Raw genomic sequence first — 20,115 nt, forward strand, 5'->3', positions numbered from 1 at the left:
ACTCTGTACCGGTAACACCCTGTATATAGCCTCCACATTGACTCTGTACCGGTACCCCCTGTATATAGCCTCCACATTGACTCTGTACCGGTACCCCCTGTATATAGCCTCCACATTGACTCTGTACCGGTACCCCCTGTATATAGTCTCCACATTGACTCTGTACCGGTACCCCCTGTATATAGCCTCCACATTGACTCTGTACCAGTAACACCCTGTATATAGCCTCCACATTGACTCTGTACCGGTACCCCCTGTATATAGCCTCCACATTGACTCTGTACCGGTAACACCCTGTATATAGCCTCCACATTGACTCTGTACCGGTACCCCCTGTATATAGTCTCCACATTGACTCTGTACCGGTACCCCCTGTATATAGCCTCCACATTGACTCTGTACCGGTACCCCCTGTATATAGCCTCCACATTGACTCTGTACCGGTACCCCCTGTATATAGCCTCCACATTGACTCTGTACCGGTACCCCCTGTATATAGCCTCCACATTGACTCTGTACCGGTACCCCCTGTATATAGCCTCCACATTGACTCTGTACCGGTACCCCCTGTATATAGCCTCCACATTGACTCTGTACCGGTACCTCCTGTATATAGCCTCCACATTGACTCTGTACCGGTACCCCCTGTATATAGCCTCCACATTGACTCTGTACCGGTACCTCCTGTATATAGCCTCCACATTGACTCTGTACCGGTACCCCCTGTATATAGCCTCCACATTGACTCTGTACCGGTACCCCCTGTATATAGCCTCCACATTGACTCTGTACCGGTACCCCCTGTATATAGCCTCCACATTGACTCTGTACCGGTGCCCCCTGTATATAGCCTCCACATTGACTCTGTACCGGTACCCCCTGTATATAGCCTCCACATTGACTCTGTACCGGTACCCCCTGTATATAGCCTCCACATTGACTCTGTACCGGTACCCCCTGTATATAGCCTCGAAATTGACTCTGTACCGGTACCCCCTGTATATAGCCTCCACATTGAGTCTGTACCGGTACCCCCTGTATATAGCCTCCACATTGACTCTGTACCGGTACCCCCTGTATATAGCCTCCACATTGACTCTGTACCGGTACCCCCTGTATATAGCCTCCACATTGACTCTGTACCGGTACCCCCTGTATATAGCCTCCACATTGACTCTGTACCGGTACCCCCTGTATATAGCCTCCACATTGACTCTGTACCGGTAATACCCTGTATATAGCCTCCACATTGACTCTGTACCGGTACCCCCTGTATATAGCCTCCACATTGACTCTGTACCGGTACCCCCTGTATATAGTCTCCACATTGACTCTGTACCGGTACCCCCTGTATATAGCCTCCACATTGACTCTGTACCGGTACCCCCTGTATATAGCCTCCACATTGACTCTGTACCGGTACCCCCTGTATATAGTCTCCACATTGACTCTGTACCGGTACCCCCTGTATATAGCCTCCACATTGACTCTGTACCGGTACCCCCTGTATATAGCCTCCACATTGACTCTGTACCGGTACCCCCTGTATATAGCCTCCACATTGACTCTGTACCGGTACCCCCTGTATATAGCCTCCACATTGACTCTGTACCGGTACCCCCTGTATATAGTCTCCACATTGACTCTGTACCGGTACCCCCTGTATATAGCCTCCACATTGACTCTGTACCGGTACCCCCTGTATATAGCCTCCACATTGACTCTGTACCGGTACCCCCTGTATATAGCCTCCACATTGACTCTGTACCGGTACCCCCTGTATATAGCCTCTACATTGACTCTGTACCGGTACCCCCTGTATATAGCCTCTACATTGACTCTGTACCGGTACCCCCTGTATATAGCCTCCACATTGACTCTGTACCGGTACCCCCTGTATATAGCCTCCACATTGACTCTGTACCGGTACCCCCTGTATATAGTCTCCACATTGACTCTGTACCGGTACCCCCTGTATATAGCCTCCACATTGACTCTGTACCGGTACCCCCTGTATATAGCCTCCACATTGACTCTGTACCGGTACCCCCTGTATATAGCCTCCACATTGACTCTGTACCGGTACCCCCTGTATATAGCCTCCACATTGACTCTGTACCGGTACCCCCTGTATATAGCCTCCACATTGACTCTGTACCGGTACCCCCTGTATATAGCCTCCACATTGACTCTGTACCGTAATACCCTGTATATAGCCTCCACATTGACTCTGTACCGGTACCCCCTGTATATAGCCTCCACATTGACTCTGTACCGGTACCCCCTGTATATAGCCTCCACATTGACTCTGTACCGGTAACACCCTGTATATAGCCTCCACATTGACTCTGTACCGGTACCCCCTGTATATAGTCTCCACATTGACTCTGTACCGGTACCCCCTGTATATAGCCTCCACATTGACTCTGTACCGGTACCCCCTGTATATAGCCTCCACATTGACTCTGTACCGGTACCCCCTGTATATAGTCTCCACATTGACTCTGTACCGGTACCCCCTGTATATAGCCTCCACATTGACTCTGTACCGGTACCCCCTGTATATAGCCTCCACATTGACTCTGTACCGGTACCCCCTGTATATAGCCTCCACATTGACTCTGTACCGGTACCCCCTGTATATAGCCTCTACATTGACTCTGTACCGGTACCCCCTGTATATAGCCTCTACATTGACTCTGTACCGGTACCCCCTGTATATAGCCTCCACATTGACTCTGTACCGGTACCCCCTGTATATAGCCTCCACATTGACTCTGTACCGGTACCCCCTGTATATAGTCTCCACATTGACTCTGTACCGGTACCCCCTGTATATAGCCTCCACATTGACTCTGTACCGGTACCCCCTGTATATAGCCTCCACATTGACTCTGTACCGGTACCCCCTGTATATAGCCTCCACATTGACTCTGTACCGGTACCCCCTGTATATAGCCTCCACATTGACTCTGTACCGGTACCCCCTGTATATAGCCTCCACATTGACTCTGTACCGGTACCCCCTGTATATAGCCTCCACATTGACTCTGTACCGTAATACCCTGTATATAGCCTCCACATTGACTCTGTACCGGTACCCCCTGTATATAGCCTCCACATTGACTCTGTACCGGTACCCCCTGTATATAGCCTCCACATTGACTCTGTACCGTAACACCCTGTATATAGCCTCCACATTGACTCTGTACCGGTACCCCCTGTATATAGTCTCCACATTGACTCTGTACCGGTACCCCCTGTATATAGCCTCCACATTGACTCTGTACCGGTACCCCCTGTATATAGCCTCCACATTGACTCTGTACCGGTACCCCCTGTATATAGCCTCCACATTGACTCTGTACCGGTACCCCCTGTATATAGCCTCCACATTGACTCTGTACCGGTACCCCCTGTATATAGCCTCCACATTGACTCTGTACCGGTACCCCCTGTATATAGCCTCCACATTGACTCTGTACCGGTACCCCCTGTATATAGCCTCCACATTGACTCTGTACCGGTACCTCCTGTATATAGCCTCCACATTGACTCTGTACCGGTACCCCCTGTATATAGCCTCCACATTGACTCTGTACCGGTACCTCCTGTATATAGCCTCCACATTGACTCTGTACCGGTACCCCCTGTATATAGCCTCCACATTGACTCTGTACCGGTACCCCCTGTATATAGCCTCCACATTGACTCTGTACCGGTACCCCCTGTATATAGCCTCCACATTGACTCTGTACCGGTACCCCCTGTATATAGCCTCCACATTGACTCTGTACCGGTACCCCCTGTATATAGCCTCCACATTGACTCTGTACCGGTACCCCCTGTATATAGCCTCCACATTGACTCTGTACCGGTACCCCCTGTATATAGCCTCCACATTGACTCTGTACCGGTACCCCCTGTATATAGCCTCCACATTGACTCTGTACCGGTACCCCCTGTATATAGCCTCCACATTGACTCTGTACCGGTACCCCCTGTATATAGCCTCCACAATGACTCTGTACCGGTACCCCCTGTATATAGCCTCCACATTGACTCTGTACCGGTGCCCCCTGTATATAGCCTCCACATTGACTCTGTACCGGTGCCCCCTGTATATAGCCTCCACATTGACTCTGTACCGGTACCCCCTGTATATAGCCTCCACATTGACTCTGTACCGGTGCCCCCTGTATATAGCCTCCACATTGACTCTGTACCGGTACCCCCTGTATATAGCCTCCACATTGACTCTGTACCGGTACCCCCTGTATATAGCCTCCACATTGACTCTGTACCGGTACCCCCTGTATATAGCCTCCACATTGACTCTGTACCGGTACCCCCTGTATATAGCCTCCACATTGACTCTGTACCGGTACCCCCTGTATATAGCCTCCACATTGACTCTGTACCGGTGCCCCCTGTATATAGCCTCCACATTGACTCTGTACCGGTACCCCCTGTATATAGCCTCCACATTGACTCTGTACCGGTACCCCCTGTATATAGCCTCCACATTGACTCTGTACCGGTACCCCCTGTATATAGCCTCCACATTGACTCTGTACCGGTACCCCCTGTATATAGCCTCCACATTGACTCTGTACCGGTACCCCCTGTATATAGCCTCCACATTGACTCTGTACCAGTACCCCCTGTATATAGCCTCCACATTGACTCTGTACCGGTACCCCCTGTATATAGCCTCCACATTGACTCTGTACCGGTGTCCCCTGTATATAGCCTCCACATTGACTCTGTACCGGTGCCCCCTGTATATAGCCTCCACATTGACTCTGTACCGGTACCCCCTGTATATAGCCTCCACATTGACTCTGTACCGGTGCCCCCTGTATATAGCCTCCACATTGACTCTGTACCGGTACCCCCTGTATATAGCCTCCACATTGACTCTGTACCGGTACCCCCTGTATATAGCCTCCACATTGACTCTGTACCGGTACCCCCTGTATATAGCCTCCACATTGACTCTGTACCGGTACCCCCTGTATATAGCCTCCACATTGACTCTGTACCGGTACCCCCTGTATATAGCCTCCACATTGACTCTGTACCGGTACCCCCTGTATATAGCCTCCACATTGACTCTGTACCGGTACCCCCTGTATATAGCCTCCACATTGACTCTGTACCGGTACCCCCTGTATATAGCCTCCACATTGACTCTGTACCGGTACCTCCTGTATATAGCCTCCACATTGACTCTGTACCGGTACCCCCTGTATATAGCCTCCACATTGACTCTGTACCGGTACCTCCTGTATATAGCCTCCACATTGACTCTGTACCGGTACCCCCTGTATATAGCCTCCATATTGACTCTGTACCGGTACCCCCTGTATATAGCCTCCACATTGACTCTGTACCGGTACCCCCTGTATATAGCCTCCACATTGACTCTGTACCGTAACACCCTGTATATAGCCTCCACATTGACTCTGTACCGGTACCCCCTGTATATAGCCTCCACATTGACTCTGTACCGTAACACCCTGTATATAGCCTCCACATTGACTCTGTACCGGTACCCCTTGTATATAGCCTCCACATTGACTCTGTACCGGTACCCCCTGTATATAGCCTCCACATTGACTCTGTACCGGTACACCCTGTATATAGCCTCCACATTGACTCTGTACCGGTACCCCCTGTATATAGCCTCCACATTGACTCTGTACCGGTACACCCTGTATATAGCCTCCACATTGACTCTGTACCGGTACCCCCTGTATATAGCCTCCACATTGACTCTGTACCGGTACCCCCTGTATATAGCCTCCACATTGACTCTGTACCGTAATACCCTGTATATAGCCTCCACATTGACTCTGTACCGGTACCCCCTGTATATAGCCTCCACATTGACTCTGTACCGGTACCCCCTGTATATAGCCTCCACATTGACTCTGTACCGGTACCCCCTGTATATAGCCTCCACATTGACTCTGTACCGGTACCCCCTGTATATAGCCTCCACATTGACTCTGTACCGTAATACCCTGTATATAGCCTCCACATTGACTCTGTACCGGTACCCCCTGTATATAGCCTCCACATTGACTCTGTACCGGTACCCCCTGTATATAGCCTCCACATTGACTCTGTACCGGTACCACCCTGTATATAGCCTCCACATTGACTCTGTACCGGTACCCCCTGTATATAGCCTCCACATTGACTCTGTACCGGTACCCCCTGTATATAGTCTCCACATTGACTCTGTACCGGTACCCCCTGTATATAGCCTCCACATTGACTCTGTACCGGTACCCCCTGTATATAGCCTCCACATTGACTCTGTACCGGTACCCCCTGTATATAGTCTCCACATTGACTCTGTACCGGTACCCCCTGTATATAGCCTCCACATTGACTCTGTACCGGTACCCCCTGTATATAGCCTCCACATTGACTCTGTACCGGTACCCCCTGTATATAGCCTCCACATTGACTCTGTACCGGTACCCCCTGTATATAGCCTCCACATTGACTCTGTACCGGTACCCCCTGTATATAGCCTCCACATTGACTCTGTACCGGTACCCCCTGTATATAGCCTCTACATTGACTCTGTACCGGTACCCCCTGTATATAGCCTCTACATTGACTCTGTACCGGTACCCCCTGTATATAGCCTCCACATTGACTCTGTACCGGTACCCCCTGTATATAGCCTCCACATTGACTCTGTACCGGTACCCCCTGTATATAGTCTCCACATTGACTCTGTACCGGTACCCCCTGTATATAGCCTCCACATTGACTCTGTACCGGTACCCCCTGTATATAGCCTCCACATTGACTCTGTACCGGTACCCCCTGTATATAGCCTCCACATTGACTCTGTACCGGTACCCCCTGTATATAGCCTCCACATTGACTCTGTACCGGTACCCCCTGTATATAGCCTCCACATTGACTCTGTACCGGTACCCCCTGTATATAGCCTCCACATTGACTCTGTACCGTAATACCCTGTATATAGCCTCCACATTGACTCTGTACCGGTACCCCCTGTATATAGCCTCCACATTGACTCTGTACCGGTACCCCCTGTATATAGCCTCCACATTGACTCTGTACCGTAACACCCTGTATATAGCCTCCACATTGACTCTGTACCGGTACCCCCTGTATATAGTCTCCACATTGACTCTGTACCGGTACCCCCTGTATATAGCCTCCACATTGACTCTGTACCGGTACCCCCTGTATATAGCCTCCACATTGACTCTGTACCGGTACCCCCTGTATATAGCCTCCACATTGACTCTGTACCGGTACCCCCTGTATATAGCCTCCACATTGACTCTGTACCGGTACCCCCTGTATATAGCCTCCACATTGACTCTGTACCGGTACCCCCTGTATATAGCCTCCACATTGACTCTGTACCGGTACCCCCTGTATATAGCCTCCACATTGACTCTGTACCGGTACCTCCTGTATATAGCCTCCACATTGACTCTGTACCGGTACCCCCTGTATATAGCCTCCACATTGACTCTGTACCGGTACCTCCTGTATATAGCCTCCACATTGACTCTGTACCGGTACCCCCTGTATATAGCCTCCATATTGACTCTGTACCGGTACCCCCTGTATATAGCCTCCACATTGACTCTGTACCGGTACCCCCTGTATATAGCCTCCACATTGACTCTGTACCGGTGCCCCCTGTATATAGCCTCCACATTGACTCTGTACCGGTACCCCCTGTATATAGCCTCCACATTGACTCTGTACCGGTACCCCCTGTATATAGCCTCCACATTGACTCTGTACCGGTACCCCCTGTATATAGCCTCGAAATTGACTCTGTACCGGTACCCCCTGTATATAGCCTCCACATTGACTCTGTACCGGTACCCCCTGTATATAGCCTCCACATTGACTCTGTACCGGTACCCCCTGTATATAGCCTCCACATTGACTCTGTACCGGTACCCCCTGTATATAGCCTCCACATTGACTCTGTACCGGTACCCCCTGTATATAGCCTCCACATTGACTCTGTACCGGTACCCCCTGTATATAGCCTCCACATTGACTCTGTACCGGTACCCCCTGTATATAGCCTCCACATTGACTCTGTACCGGTACCCCCTGTATATAGCCTCCACAATGACTCTGTACCGGTACCCCCTGTATATAGCCTCCACATTGACTCTGTACCGGTGCCCCCTGTATATAGCCTCCACATTGACTCTGTACCGGTACCCCCTGTATATAGCCTCCACATTGACTCTGTACCGGTACCCCCTGTATATAGCCTCCACATTGACTCTGTACCGGTGCCCCCTGTATATAGCCTCCACATTGACTCTGTACCGGTACCCCCTGTATATAGCCTCCACATTGACTCTGTACCGGTACCGCCTGTATATAGCCTCCACATTGACTCTGTACCGGTACCCCCTGTATATAGCCTCCACATTGACTCTGTACCGGTACCCCCTGTATATAGCCTCCACATTGACTCTGTACCGGTACCCCCTGTATATAGCCTCCACATTGACTCTGTACCTGTACCCCCTGTATATAGCCTCCACATTGACTCTGTACCGGTACCCCCTGTATATAGCCTCCACATTGACTCTGTACCGGTACCCCCTGTATATAGCCTCCACATTGACTCTGTACCGGTACCTCCTGTATATAGCCTCCACATTGACTCTGTACCGGTACCCCCTGTATATAGCCTCCACATTGACTCTGTACCGGTACCTCCTGTATATAGCCTCCACATTGACTCTGTACCGGTACCCCCTGTATATAGCCTCCATATTGACTCTGTACCGGTACCCCCTGTATATAGCCTCCACATTGACTCTGTACCGGTACCCCCTGTATATAGCCTCCACATTGACTCTGTACCGGTACCCCCTGTATATAGCCTCCACATTGACTCTGTACCGTAATACCCTGTATATAGCCTCCACATTGACTCTGTACCGGTACCCCCTGTATATAGCCTCCACATTGACTCTGTACCGGTACCCCCTGTATATAGCCTCCACATTGACTCTGTACCGGTACCCCCTGTATATAGTCTCCACATTGACTCTGTACCGGTACCCCCTGTATATAGCCTCCACATTGACTCTGTACCGGTACCCCCTGTATATAGCCTCCACATTGACTCTGTACCGGTACCCCCTGTATATAGCCTCCACATTGACTCTGTACCGGTACCCCCTGTATATAGCCTCCACATTGACTCTGTACCGGTACCCCCTGTATATAGTCTCCACATTGACTCTGTACCGGTACCCCCTGTATATAGCCTCCACATTGACTCTGTACCGGTACCCCCTGTATATAGCCTCCACATTGACTCTGTACCGGTACCCCCTGTATATAGCCTCCACATTGACTCTGTACCGGTACCCCCTGTATATAGCCTCTACATTGACTCTGTACCGGTACCCCCTGTATATAGCCTCTACATTGACTCTGTACCGGTACCCCCTGTATATAGCCTCCACATTGACTCTGTACCGGTACCCCCTGTATATAGCCTCCACATTGACTCTGTACCGGTACCCCCTGTATATAGTCTCCACATTGACTCTGTACCGGTACCCCCTGTATATAGCCTCCACATTGACTCTGTACCGGTACCCCCTGTATATAGCCTCCACATTGACTCTGTACCGGTACCCCCTGTATATAGCCTCCACATTGACTCTGTACCGGTACCCCCTGTATATAGCCTCCACATTGACTCTGTACCGGTACCCCCTGTATATAGCCTCCACATTGACTCTGTACCGGTACCCCCTGTATATAGCCTCCACATTGACTCTGTACCGGTACCCCCTGTATATAGCCTCCACATTGACTCTGTACCGTAATACCCTGTATATAGCCTCCACATTGACTCTGTACCGGTACCCCCTGTATATAGCCTCCACATTGACTCTGTACCGGTACCCCCTGTATATAGCCTCCACATTGACTCTGTACCGTAACACCCTGTATATAGCCTCCACATTGACTCTGTACCGGTACCCCCTGTATATAGCCTCCACATTGACTCTGTACCGGTACCCCCTGTATATAGTCTCCACATTGACTCTGTACCGGTACCCCCTGTATATAGCCTCCACATTGACTCTGTACCATAACACCCTGTATATAGCCTCCACATTGACTCTGTACCGGTACCCCCTGTATATAGCCTCCACATTGACTCTGTACCGGTACCCCCTGTATATAGCCTCCACATTGACTCTGTACCGGTACCCCCTGTATATAGCCTCCACATTGACTCTGTACCGGTACCTCCTGTATATAGCCTCCACATTGACTCTGTACCGGTACCCCCTGTATATAGCCTCCACATTGACTCTGTACCGGTACCCCCTGTATATAGCCTCCACATTGACTCTGTACCGGTACCCCCTGTATATAGCCTCCACATTGACTCTGTACCGGTACCCCCTGTATATAGCCTCCACATTGACTCTGTACCGGTACCCCCTGTATATAGCCTCCACATTGACTCTGTACCGGTACTCCCTTATTCGCAAATGGAAGAAACACAAAAGAACTGGCCTGGGGCTCCATGCAAGATCTCACCTCGTGGAGTTGCAATGATCATGAGAACGATGAGGAATCAGCCCAGAACTACACGGGAGGATCTTGTCAATGGTCTCAAGGCAGCTGGGACCATAGTCACCAAGAAAACAATTGGTAACATACTACGCCGTGAAGGACTGAAATCCTGCAGCGCCCGCAAGGTCCCCCTGCTCAAGAAAGCACATATACATGCCCGTCTGAAGTTTGCCAATGAACATCTGAATGATTCAGATGACAACTGGGTGAAAGTGTTGTGGTCAGATGAGATCAAAATGGAGTTCTTTGGCATCAACTCAACTCGCCGTGTTTGGAGGAGGAGGAATGCTGCCTATGACCCCAAGAACACCATCCCCACCGTCAAACATGGAGGTGGAAACATTATGCTTTGGGGGTGTTTTTCTGCTAAGGGGACAGGACAACTTCACTGCATCAAAGGGACGATGGACCATGTACCATCAAATCTTGGGTGAAAACCTCCTTCCCTCAGCCAGGGCATTGAAAATGGGTCGTGGATGAGTATTTCAGCATGACAATGACCCAAAACACACGGCCAAGGTAACAAAGGAGTGGCTCAAGAAGAAGCACATTATTAAGGTCCTGGAGTGGCCTAGCCAGTCTCCAGACCTTCATCCCATAGAAAATCTGTGGAGGGAGCTGAAGGTTCGAGTTGCCAAACGTCAGCCTCGAAACCTTCATGACTTGGAGAAGATCTGCAAAGAGGAGTGGGACAAAATCCCTCCTGAGATGTGTGCAAACCTGGTGGCCAACTACAAGAAACGTCTGACCTCTGTGATTGCCAACAAGGGTTTTGCCACCAAGTACTTAGTCATGTTTTGCAGAGGGGTCAAATACTTATTTCCCTCATTAAAATGCAAATCATTTCATAACATTTTTGACATGTGTTTTTCTGGATTTTTTTGTTGATATTCTGTCTCTCACTGTTCAAATAAACCTACCATTAAAATTATAGACTGATCATTTCTTTGTCAGTGGGCAAACGTACAAAATCAGCAGGGGATCAAATACTTTTTTCCCTCACTGTATATGTATATAATGGGTCAGTAGTAGTACCTATATGTATATAATGGGTCTATAGTAGTACCTATATGTATATAATGGGTCTATAGTAGTACCTATATGTATATAATGGGTCTATAGTAGTACCTATATGTATATAATGGGTCTATAGTAGTACCTATTTGTATATAATGGGTCTATAGTAGTACCTATATGTATATAATGGGTCAGTAGTAGTACCTATATGTATATAATGGGTCTATAGTAGTACCTATATGTATATAATGGGTCTATAGTAGTACCTATATGTATATAATGGGTCTATAGTAGTACCTATATGTATATAATGGGTCTATAGTAGTACCTATATGTATATAATGGGTCTATAGTAGTACCTATATGTATATAATGGGTCTATAGTAGTACCTATATGTATATAATGGGTCAGTAGTACCTATATGTACGGGTCAATAGTAGTACCTATGTGTATATAGTACCTGTAGTAGTACCTATATTTGATAGTAATACTCACGTGGAACACAGGAACCAAACTTGTCAGGAAACTCAGAGAGAAGATCATCATTCACTCTGTCTTTAGTAGGACCCAATATAATGATAGGCCTCACATAGTGGACTGGAGAGAGAGAGAGAGAAATACAGTTATGGCAGGTGTCTTCAACATTTTCTTGCCCAGGGATCCAGGGACTTCCTCCCAGGGACTTCCTCCCAGGGACAGGGACTTCCTCCCAGGGACAGGGACTTCCTCCCAGGGACCCAGGGACTTCCTCCCAGGGACAGGGACTTCCTCCCAGGGACAGGGACTTCCTCCCAGGGACCCAGGGACTTCCTCCCAGGGACCCAGGGACTTCCTCCCAGGGACAGGGACTTCCTCCCAGGGACAGGGACTTCCTCCCAGGGACAAGGACTTCCTCCCAGGGACAAGGACTTCCTCCCAGGCAAACCCAGGGACTTCCTCCCAGGGACCCAGGGACTTCCTCCCAGGGACCCAGGGACTTCCTCCCAGGGACAAGGACTTCCTCCCAGGGACAGGGACTTCCTCCCAGGGACAGGGACTTCCTCCCAGGGACAGGGACTTCCTTCCAGGGACCCAGGGACTTCCTCCCAGGGACCCAGGGACTTCCTCCCAGGCAAACCCAGGGACTTCCTCCCAGGGACCCAGGGATCTTCCTCCCAGGCAAACCCAGGGACTTCCTCCCAGGGACCCAGGGTCTTCCTCCCAGGCAAACCCAGGGACTTTCTCCCAGGGACCCAGGGACTTCCTCCCAGGGACCCAGGGATCTTCCTCCCAGGCAAACCCAGGGACTTCCTCCCAGGGACCCAGGGATCTTCCTCCCAGGCAAACCCAGGGACTTCCTCCCAGGGACCCAGGGAACTTCCTCCCAGGCAAACCCAGGGACTTTCTCCCAGGGACCCAGGGACTTTCTCCCAGGGACCCAGAGATCTTTCTCCCAGGCAAACCCAGGGACTTCCTCCCAGGGACCCAGGGATCTTCCTCCCAGGCAAACCCAGGGACTTTCTCCCAGGGACCCAGGGATCTTCCTCCCAGGCAAACCCAGGGACTTCCTCCCAGGGACTTCCTCCCAGGGACTTCCTCCCAGGGACCCAGGGACTTCCTCCCAGGGACTTCCTCCCAGGGACCCAGGGACTTCCTCCCAGGGACCCAGGGACTTCCTCCCAGGGACCCAGGGACTTCCTCCCAGGGACCCAGGGACTTCATGTCGCGCTGCATGAAGCAAATGGTGGTCACACCAGATACTGTTTTTTTAAGGTATTTTTTATTATTATTTTACCTTTATTTAACTAGGCAAGTCAGTTAAGAACAAATTCTTATTTACAATGACGGCCTAGGAACAGTGGGTTAACTGCCTTGTTCAGGGGCAGAACGACAGATGTTTACCTTGTCAACTCAGGAATTCGATCTAGAAACCTACCGGTTACTGGCCCACCGCTCTAACCACTAGGCTACCTGCTGGTTACTGGCCCAATGCTCTAACCACTTGGCTACCTGCTGGTTACTGGCCCAACGCTCTAACCACTAGGCTACCTGCTGGTTACTGGCCCAATGCTCTAACCACTAGGCTACCTGCTGGTTACTGGCCCAACGCTCTAACCACTAGGCTACCTGCTGGTTACTGGCCCAATGCTCTAACCACTAGGCTACCTGCTGGTTACTGGCCCAATGCTCTAACCACTAGGCTACCTGCTGGTTACTGGCCCAACGCTCTAACCACTAGGCTACCTGCTGGTTACTGGCCCAATGCTCTAACCACTAGGCTACCTGCTGGTTACTGGCCCAACGCTCGACACCACTAGGCTACCTGCTCGTTACTGGCCCAACGCTCGAACCACTAGGCTACCTGCTGGTTACTGGCCCAATGCTCTAACCACTAGGCTACTTGCTGGTTACTGGCCCAACGCTCTAACCACTAGGCTACCTGCTGGTTACTGGCCCAACACTCTAACCACTAGGCTACCTGCTGGTTACTGGCCCAATGCTCTAACCACTAGGCTACCTGCTGGTTACTGGCCCAATGCTCTAACCACTAGGCTACCTGCTGGTTACTGGCCCAAAGCTCTAACCACTAGGCTACCTGCTGGTTACTAGCCCAATGCTCTAACCACTAGGCTACCTGCTGGTTACTGGCCCAATGCTCTAACCACTAGGCTACCTGCTGGTTACTGGCCCAACGCTCTAACCACTAGGCTACCTGCTGGTTACAGGCCCAACACTCTAACCACTAGGCTACCTGCTGGTTACTGGCCCAATGCTCTAACCACTAGGCTACCTGCTGGTTACTGGCCCAACGCTCTAACCACTAGGCTACCTGCTGGTTACTGGCCCAATGCTCTAACCACTAGGCTACCTGCTGGTTACTGGCCCAACGCTCTAACCACTAGGCTACCTGCTGGTTACTGGCCCAATGCTCTAACCACTAGGCTACCTGCTGGTTACTGGCCCAATGCTCTAACCACTAGGCTACCTGCTGGTTACTGGCCCAATGCTCTAACCACTAGGCTACCCTGCCACCCCATCTGTGTATCTGTGACCAACAGATGCATATCTGTATTCCCAGTCATGTGAAATCCATAGATTAGGGCCTAATGAATTTATTTAAATTCACGGATTTCCTTTTATGAAATATAACTTTGTCAACTCTTTGACATTGTTGCATGTTGTGTTTACATTTTATGTTGTTGCTAGTGATATTCATACAAACATTTAAAGAAATACAAATGTTTTTTTCACTTAAAATAATTAAATATATATGTATATTTTCGCGGATCCATGCAGTACCTCAGCGGACCCCTAGGGGGCCGCATACCCCCGATTGAATAGCCCAGAGTTATAGCATCACTGGTTGTGTCAGAGTGCCATCTTGTGGCCGGAGTGGGAAACACACCCTCCACTTCAGTTCTACTGGCTGAAACTACCATCATTAGAGACAAATAAAAACATCTGAGGTTACAGGTCAGACCTACCTTCTATCTGAGGTTACAGGTCAGACCTACCTTCTATCTGAGGTTACAGGTCAGACCTACCTTCTATCTGAGGTTACAGGTCAGACCTACCTTCTATCTGAGGTTACAGGTCAGACCTACCTTCTATCTGTGGTTACAGGTCAGACCTACCTTCTATCTGGGGTTACAGGTCAGACCTACCTTCTATCTGAGGTTACAGGTCAGACCTACCTTCTATCTGGGGTTACAGGTCAGACCTACCTTCTATCTGAGGTTACAGGTCAGACCTACCTTCTATCTGGGGTTACAGGTCAGACCTACCTTCTATCTGAGGTTACAGGTCAGACCTACCTTCTATCTGGGGTTACAGGTCAGACCTACCTTCTATCTGAGGTTACAGGTCAGACCTACCTTCTATCTGGGGTTACAGGTCAGACCTACCTTCTATCTGAGGTTACAGGTCAGACCTACCTTCTATCTGTGTAACAGACTCATAAAAACATCTGAGGTTACAGGTCAGACCTACCTTCTATCTGAGGTTACAGGTCAGACCTACCTTCTATCTGAGGTTACAGGTCAGACCTACCTTCTATCTGTGTAACAGACTCATAAAAACATCTGAGGTTACAGGTCAGACCTACCTTCTATCTGAGGTTACAGGTCAGACCTACCTTCTATCTGAGGTTACAGGTCAGACCTACCTTCTATCTGAGGTTACAGGTCAGACATACCTTCTATCTGAGGTTACAGGTCAGACCTACCTTCTATCTGTGTAACAGACTCATAGCTCTGAACAAAGCTGCTGCGGTCCTTATTCTTCATCCGAGACCACTCCTTCCTCTCCACCCTACATAGAGAGACATAGGGCTACATTAACATGACATAACACTACATACTGCTTCATTAGAGACCACTCCTTCCTCTCCACCCTACATAGAGAGACATAGGGCTACATTAACATGACATAACACTATATACTGCTTCATTAGAGACCACTCCTTCCTCTCCACCCTACATAGATAGACATAGGGCTACATTAACATGGCATAACACTATATACTGCTTCATTAGAGACCACTCCTTCCTCTCCACCCTACATAGAGAGACATAGGGCTACATTAACATGACATAACACAATATACTGCTACATTAGAGACCACTCCTTCCTCTCCACCCTACATAGATAGACATAGGGCTACATTAACATGGCATAACACTATATACTGCTTCATTAGAGACCACTCTTTCCTCTCCACCCTACATAGAGAGACATAGGGCTACATTAACATGACATAACACTATATACTGCTACATTAGAGACCACTCCTTCCTCTCCACCCTACATAGAGAGACATAGGGCTACATTAACATGACATAACACTATATACTGCTTCCTTAGAGACCACTCCTTCCTCTCCACCCTACATAGAGAGACATAGGGCTACATTAACATGACATAACACTATATACTGCTACATTAGAGACCACTCCTTCCTCTCCACCCTACATAGAGAGACATAGGGCTACATTAACGTGACATAACACTACATACTGCTACATTAGAGACCACTCCTTCCTCTCCACCCTACATAGAGAGACAGGAGGGGGCTAACTGTGTTAACTTAGGTGTTAGGTGTGGTCCCCCTCAGTGTTAGGTGTGGCCCCCCTCAGTGTTAGGTGTGGTCCCCCTCAGTGTTAGGTGTGGTCCCCCCTCAGTGTTAGGTGTGGTCCCCCCTCAGTGTTAGGTGTGGTCACCTCAGTGTTAGGTGTGGCCCCCCTCAGTGTTAGGTGTGGTCCCCTCAGTGTTAGGTGTGGTCCCCCTCAGTGTTAGGTGTGGTCCCCTCAGCGTTAGGTGTGGTCCACCTCAGCGTTAGGTGTGACCCCCCTCCCCCTCAGTGTTAGGTGTGGTCCACCTCAACGTTAGGTGTGACGCCCCCATCAGTGTTAGGTGTGACCCCCTCTCAGTGTTAGGTGTGGTCCCCCTCTCAGTGTTAGGTGTGGTCCCCCCTCAGTGTTAGGTGTGGTCCCCCCTCATTGTTAGGTGTGTCCCCTCAGTGTTAGGTGTGGTCTCATCAGTGTTAGGTGTCCCCCCTCAGTGTTAGGTGTGTCCCCTCAGTGTTAGGTGTGTCCCCTCAGTGTTAGGTGTGGTCCACCTCAGCGTTAGGTGTGACCCCCCTCAGTGATAGGTGTGTCCCCTCAGCGTTAGGTGTGACCCCCCCCTTCAGTGTTAGGTGTGTCCCCTCAGTGTTAGGTGTGGTCTCCTCAGTGTTAGGTGTCCCCCCCTCAGTGTTAGGTGTGTCTGCTCAGTAGTAGGTGTGTCCCCTCAGTGTTAGGTGTGGTCCCCTCAGTATTAGGTGTGGTCCCCCTCAGTATTAGGTGTGGTCCCCTCAGTGTTAGGTGTGGTCCCCCTCAGTGTTAGGTGTGGTCCCCCTCAGTGTTAGCCCCCCCCCCCTCAGTGTTAGGTGTGGTCCCCCTCAGTGTTAGGTGTGGTCCCCCTCAGTGTTAGCCCCCCCCCCCCCCAGTGTTAGCCCCCCCCCCCCTCGGTGTTAGGTGTGGTCCCCCTCAGTGTTAGGTGTGGTCCCCCTCAGTGTTAGCCCCCCCCCCCCCCAGTGTTAGGTGTGGTCCCCTCAGTGTTAGATGTGGTCCCCCTCAGTGTTAGGTGTGGTCCCCTCAGTGTTAGGTGTGGTCCCCCTCAGTGTTAGGTGTGACCCCCCTCAGTGTTAGGTGTGTCCCCTCAGTGTTAGGTGTGGTCTCCTCAGTGTTAGGTGTCCCCCCTCAGTGTTAGGTGTGTCTGCTCAGTATTAGGTGTGTCCCCTCAGTGTTAGGTGTGGCCCCCCTCAGTATTAGGTGTCCCCCTCAGTGTTACGTCCCCCCCCCTCAGTGTTAGGTGTGGTCCCCTCAATGTCAGGTGTGGTCCCCCTCAGTGTTAGGTGTGGTCCCCTCAATGTCAGGTGTGGTCCCCCTCAGTGTTAGGTGTCCCCGTCAGTGTTAGCCCCCCCCTCCCTCAGTATTAGGTGTGGCCCCCCTCAGTGTTAGGTGTGGCCCCCCTCAGTGTTTGGTGTGGTCCCCCCTCAGTGTTAGGTGTGGCCCCCCTCAGTGTTTGGTGTGGTCCCCCTCAGTGTTAGGTGTGGTCCCCCTCAGTGTTAGGTGTGGCCCCCCTCAGTGTTTGGTGTGGTCCCCCTCAGTGTTTGGTGTGGTCCCCCTCAGTGTTAGGTGTGGTCCCCCCTCAGTGTTAGGTGTGGTCCCCCCTCAGTGTTAGGTGTCCCCCTCAGTGTTAGGTCCCCCCCCCCCCCCCCCCTCAGCGTTAGGTGTCCCCCCCTCAGCGTTAGGTACGTTACCAGCGTTAGGTGTGTTACCTACCTGTGTTTGCTGGGTATATACCCTAGTTCCTCCAGTTGTCCCTGTTGTCCCAGTCTCCTAGCAGTCCACCACTCTTCATCACTACAGTCAGTCACATGGAGCACCTCCCCGAAGTTAAAGCCCAATGCCTGGCTTAACAGCCCACAGTCTGCTGTTTTATCATAGTCAAACAGGGTCCTGCATAGAGAGGACATAGAGCTACATTAGCATGACGTAACATGACATAACACTACATAACCGCAATGCCTGGCTCAACAGCCCACAGTCTGCTGTTTTATCATAGTCAAACAGGGCCCTGCATAGAGAGGACATAAAGCTACATTAGCATGACGTAACATGACATAACACTACATAACTGTAATGCCTGGCTCAACAGCCCACAGTCTGCTGTTTTATCATAGTCAAACAGGGTCCTGCATAGAGAGGACATAGAGCTACATTAACATGGCGTAACATTACATGACATATCACTACATAACCGTAATGCCTGGCTCAACAGCCCACAGTCTGCTGTTTTATCATAGTCAAACAGGGCCCTGCATAGAGAGGACATAGAGCTACATTAGTATGACGTAACATGACATAACACTACATAACCCTAAAGCCTAGCTCAACAGCCCAGAGTATGCTGTCTTATCATAGTCAAACAGGGCCCTGCATAGAGAAGACATAGAGCTACATTAACATGACAGGGATACATTAGCATGACATAGGGCTACATTAACATGACACTACTTTACCTGACATAGAAGGTCCTGTTGGCTCGGAGGGTCCCAGAGCTTATGCTACTGTTCATCATCTGTTCTCTCAGGTCGTGGATCTTAGCCTCAAACCTGCTGTACTCTACACACACACACACACACACACACACACACACACACACACACACACACACACACACACACACACACACACACACACACACACACACACACACACACACACACACACACACACACACACACACACACACACACTTACAGTAACATCTGCTGTAGTGACCAATACAATTTGATTTGGAATGGTCTATAGTAGTCTGTAGTTAGTCTGTGGTTAGTCTATAGTAGTCTATAGTAGTCTGTAGTTAGTCTGTGGTTAGTCTATAGTAGTCTATAGTAGTCTGTAGTTAGTCTGTGGTTAGTCTATAGTAGTCTGTAGTTAGTCTGTGGTTAGTCTATAGTAGTCTATAGTAGTCTATAGTTAGTCTGTGGGTCTATAGTAGTCTATAGTAGTCTGTAGTTAGTCTGTGGTTAGTCTATAGTAGTCTATAGTAGTCTGTAGTTAGTCTGTGGTTAGTCTATAGTAGTCTGTAGTTAGTCTGTGGTTAGTCTATAGTAGTCTATAGTAGTCTGTAGTTAGTCTGTGGTTAGTCTATAGTAGTCTATAGTAGTCTATAGAGGTCTATAGTTAGTCTGTGGTTAGTCTATAGTAGTCTATAGTAGTATGTAGTTAGTCTGTGGTTAGTCTATAGTAGTCTGTAGTTAGTCTGTGGTTAGTCTATAGTAGTCTGTAGTTAGTCTGTGGTTAGTCTATAGTAGTCTATAGTAGTCTGTAGTTAGTCTATAGTAGTCTATAGTAGTCTGTAGTTAGTCTATAGTAGTCTGTAGTTAGTCTATAGTAGTCTATAGTAGTCTATAGTAGTTT

At 49.8% G+C, this 20,115-nt stretch overlaps 1 protein-coding gene across 1 annotated transcript; it reads right to left on the reverse strand.

Moving 5' to 3' along the window:
• Positions 1-10,484: 10,484 nt before the first annotated feature.
• LOC139567370 (disks large homolog 4-like) lies at positions 10,485-19,313 on the reverse strand. The gene is made up of 4 exons (XM_071388749.1): positions 19,212-19,313; positions 18,472-18,648; positions 15,873-15,958; positions 10,485-12,265 (listed from the first exon to the last, which is right to left on the reverse strand). Exons 1-4 carry the CDS (start codon positions 19,268-19,270, stop codon positions 12,141-12,143), a joined length of 447 nt encoding a protein of 148 aa, XP_071244850.1. The 5' UTR covers positions 19,271-19,313; the 3' UTR covers positions 10,485-12,140.
• Between the last annotated feature and the right edge of the window lie 802 nt (positions 19,314-20,115).

Source organism: Salvelinus alpinus, unplaced genomic scaffold (genome assembly GCF_045679555.1).
Source record: "Salvelinus alpinus unplaced genomic scaffold, SLU_Salpinus.1 scaffold_322, whole genome shotgun sequence".
In the NCBI taxonomy this organism is placed as follows: Eukaryota; Metazoa; Chordata; class Actinopteri; order Salmoniformes; family Salmonidae; genus Salvelinus; species Salvelinus alpinus.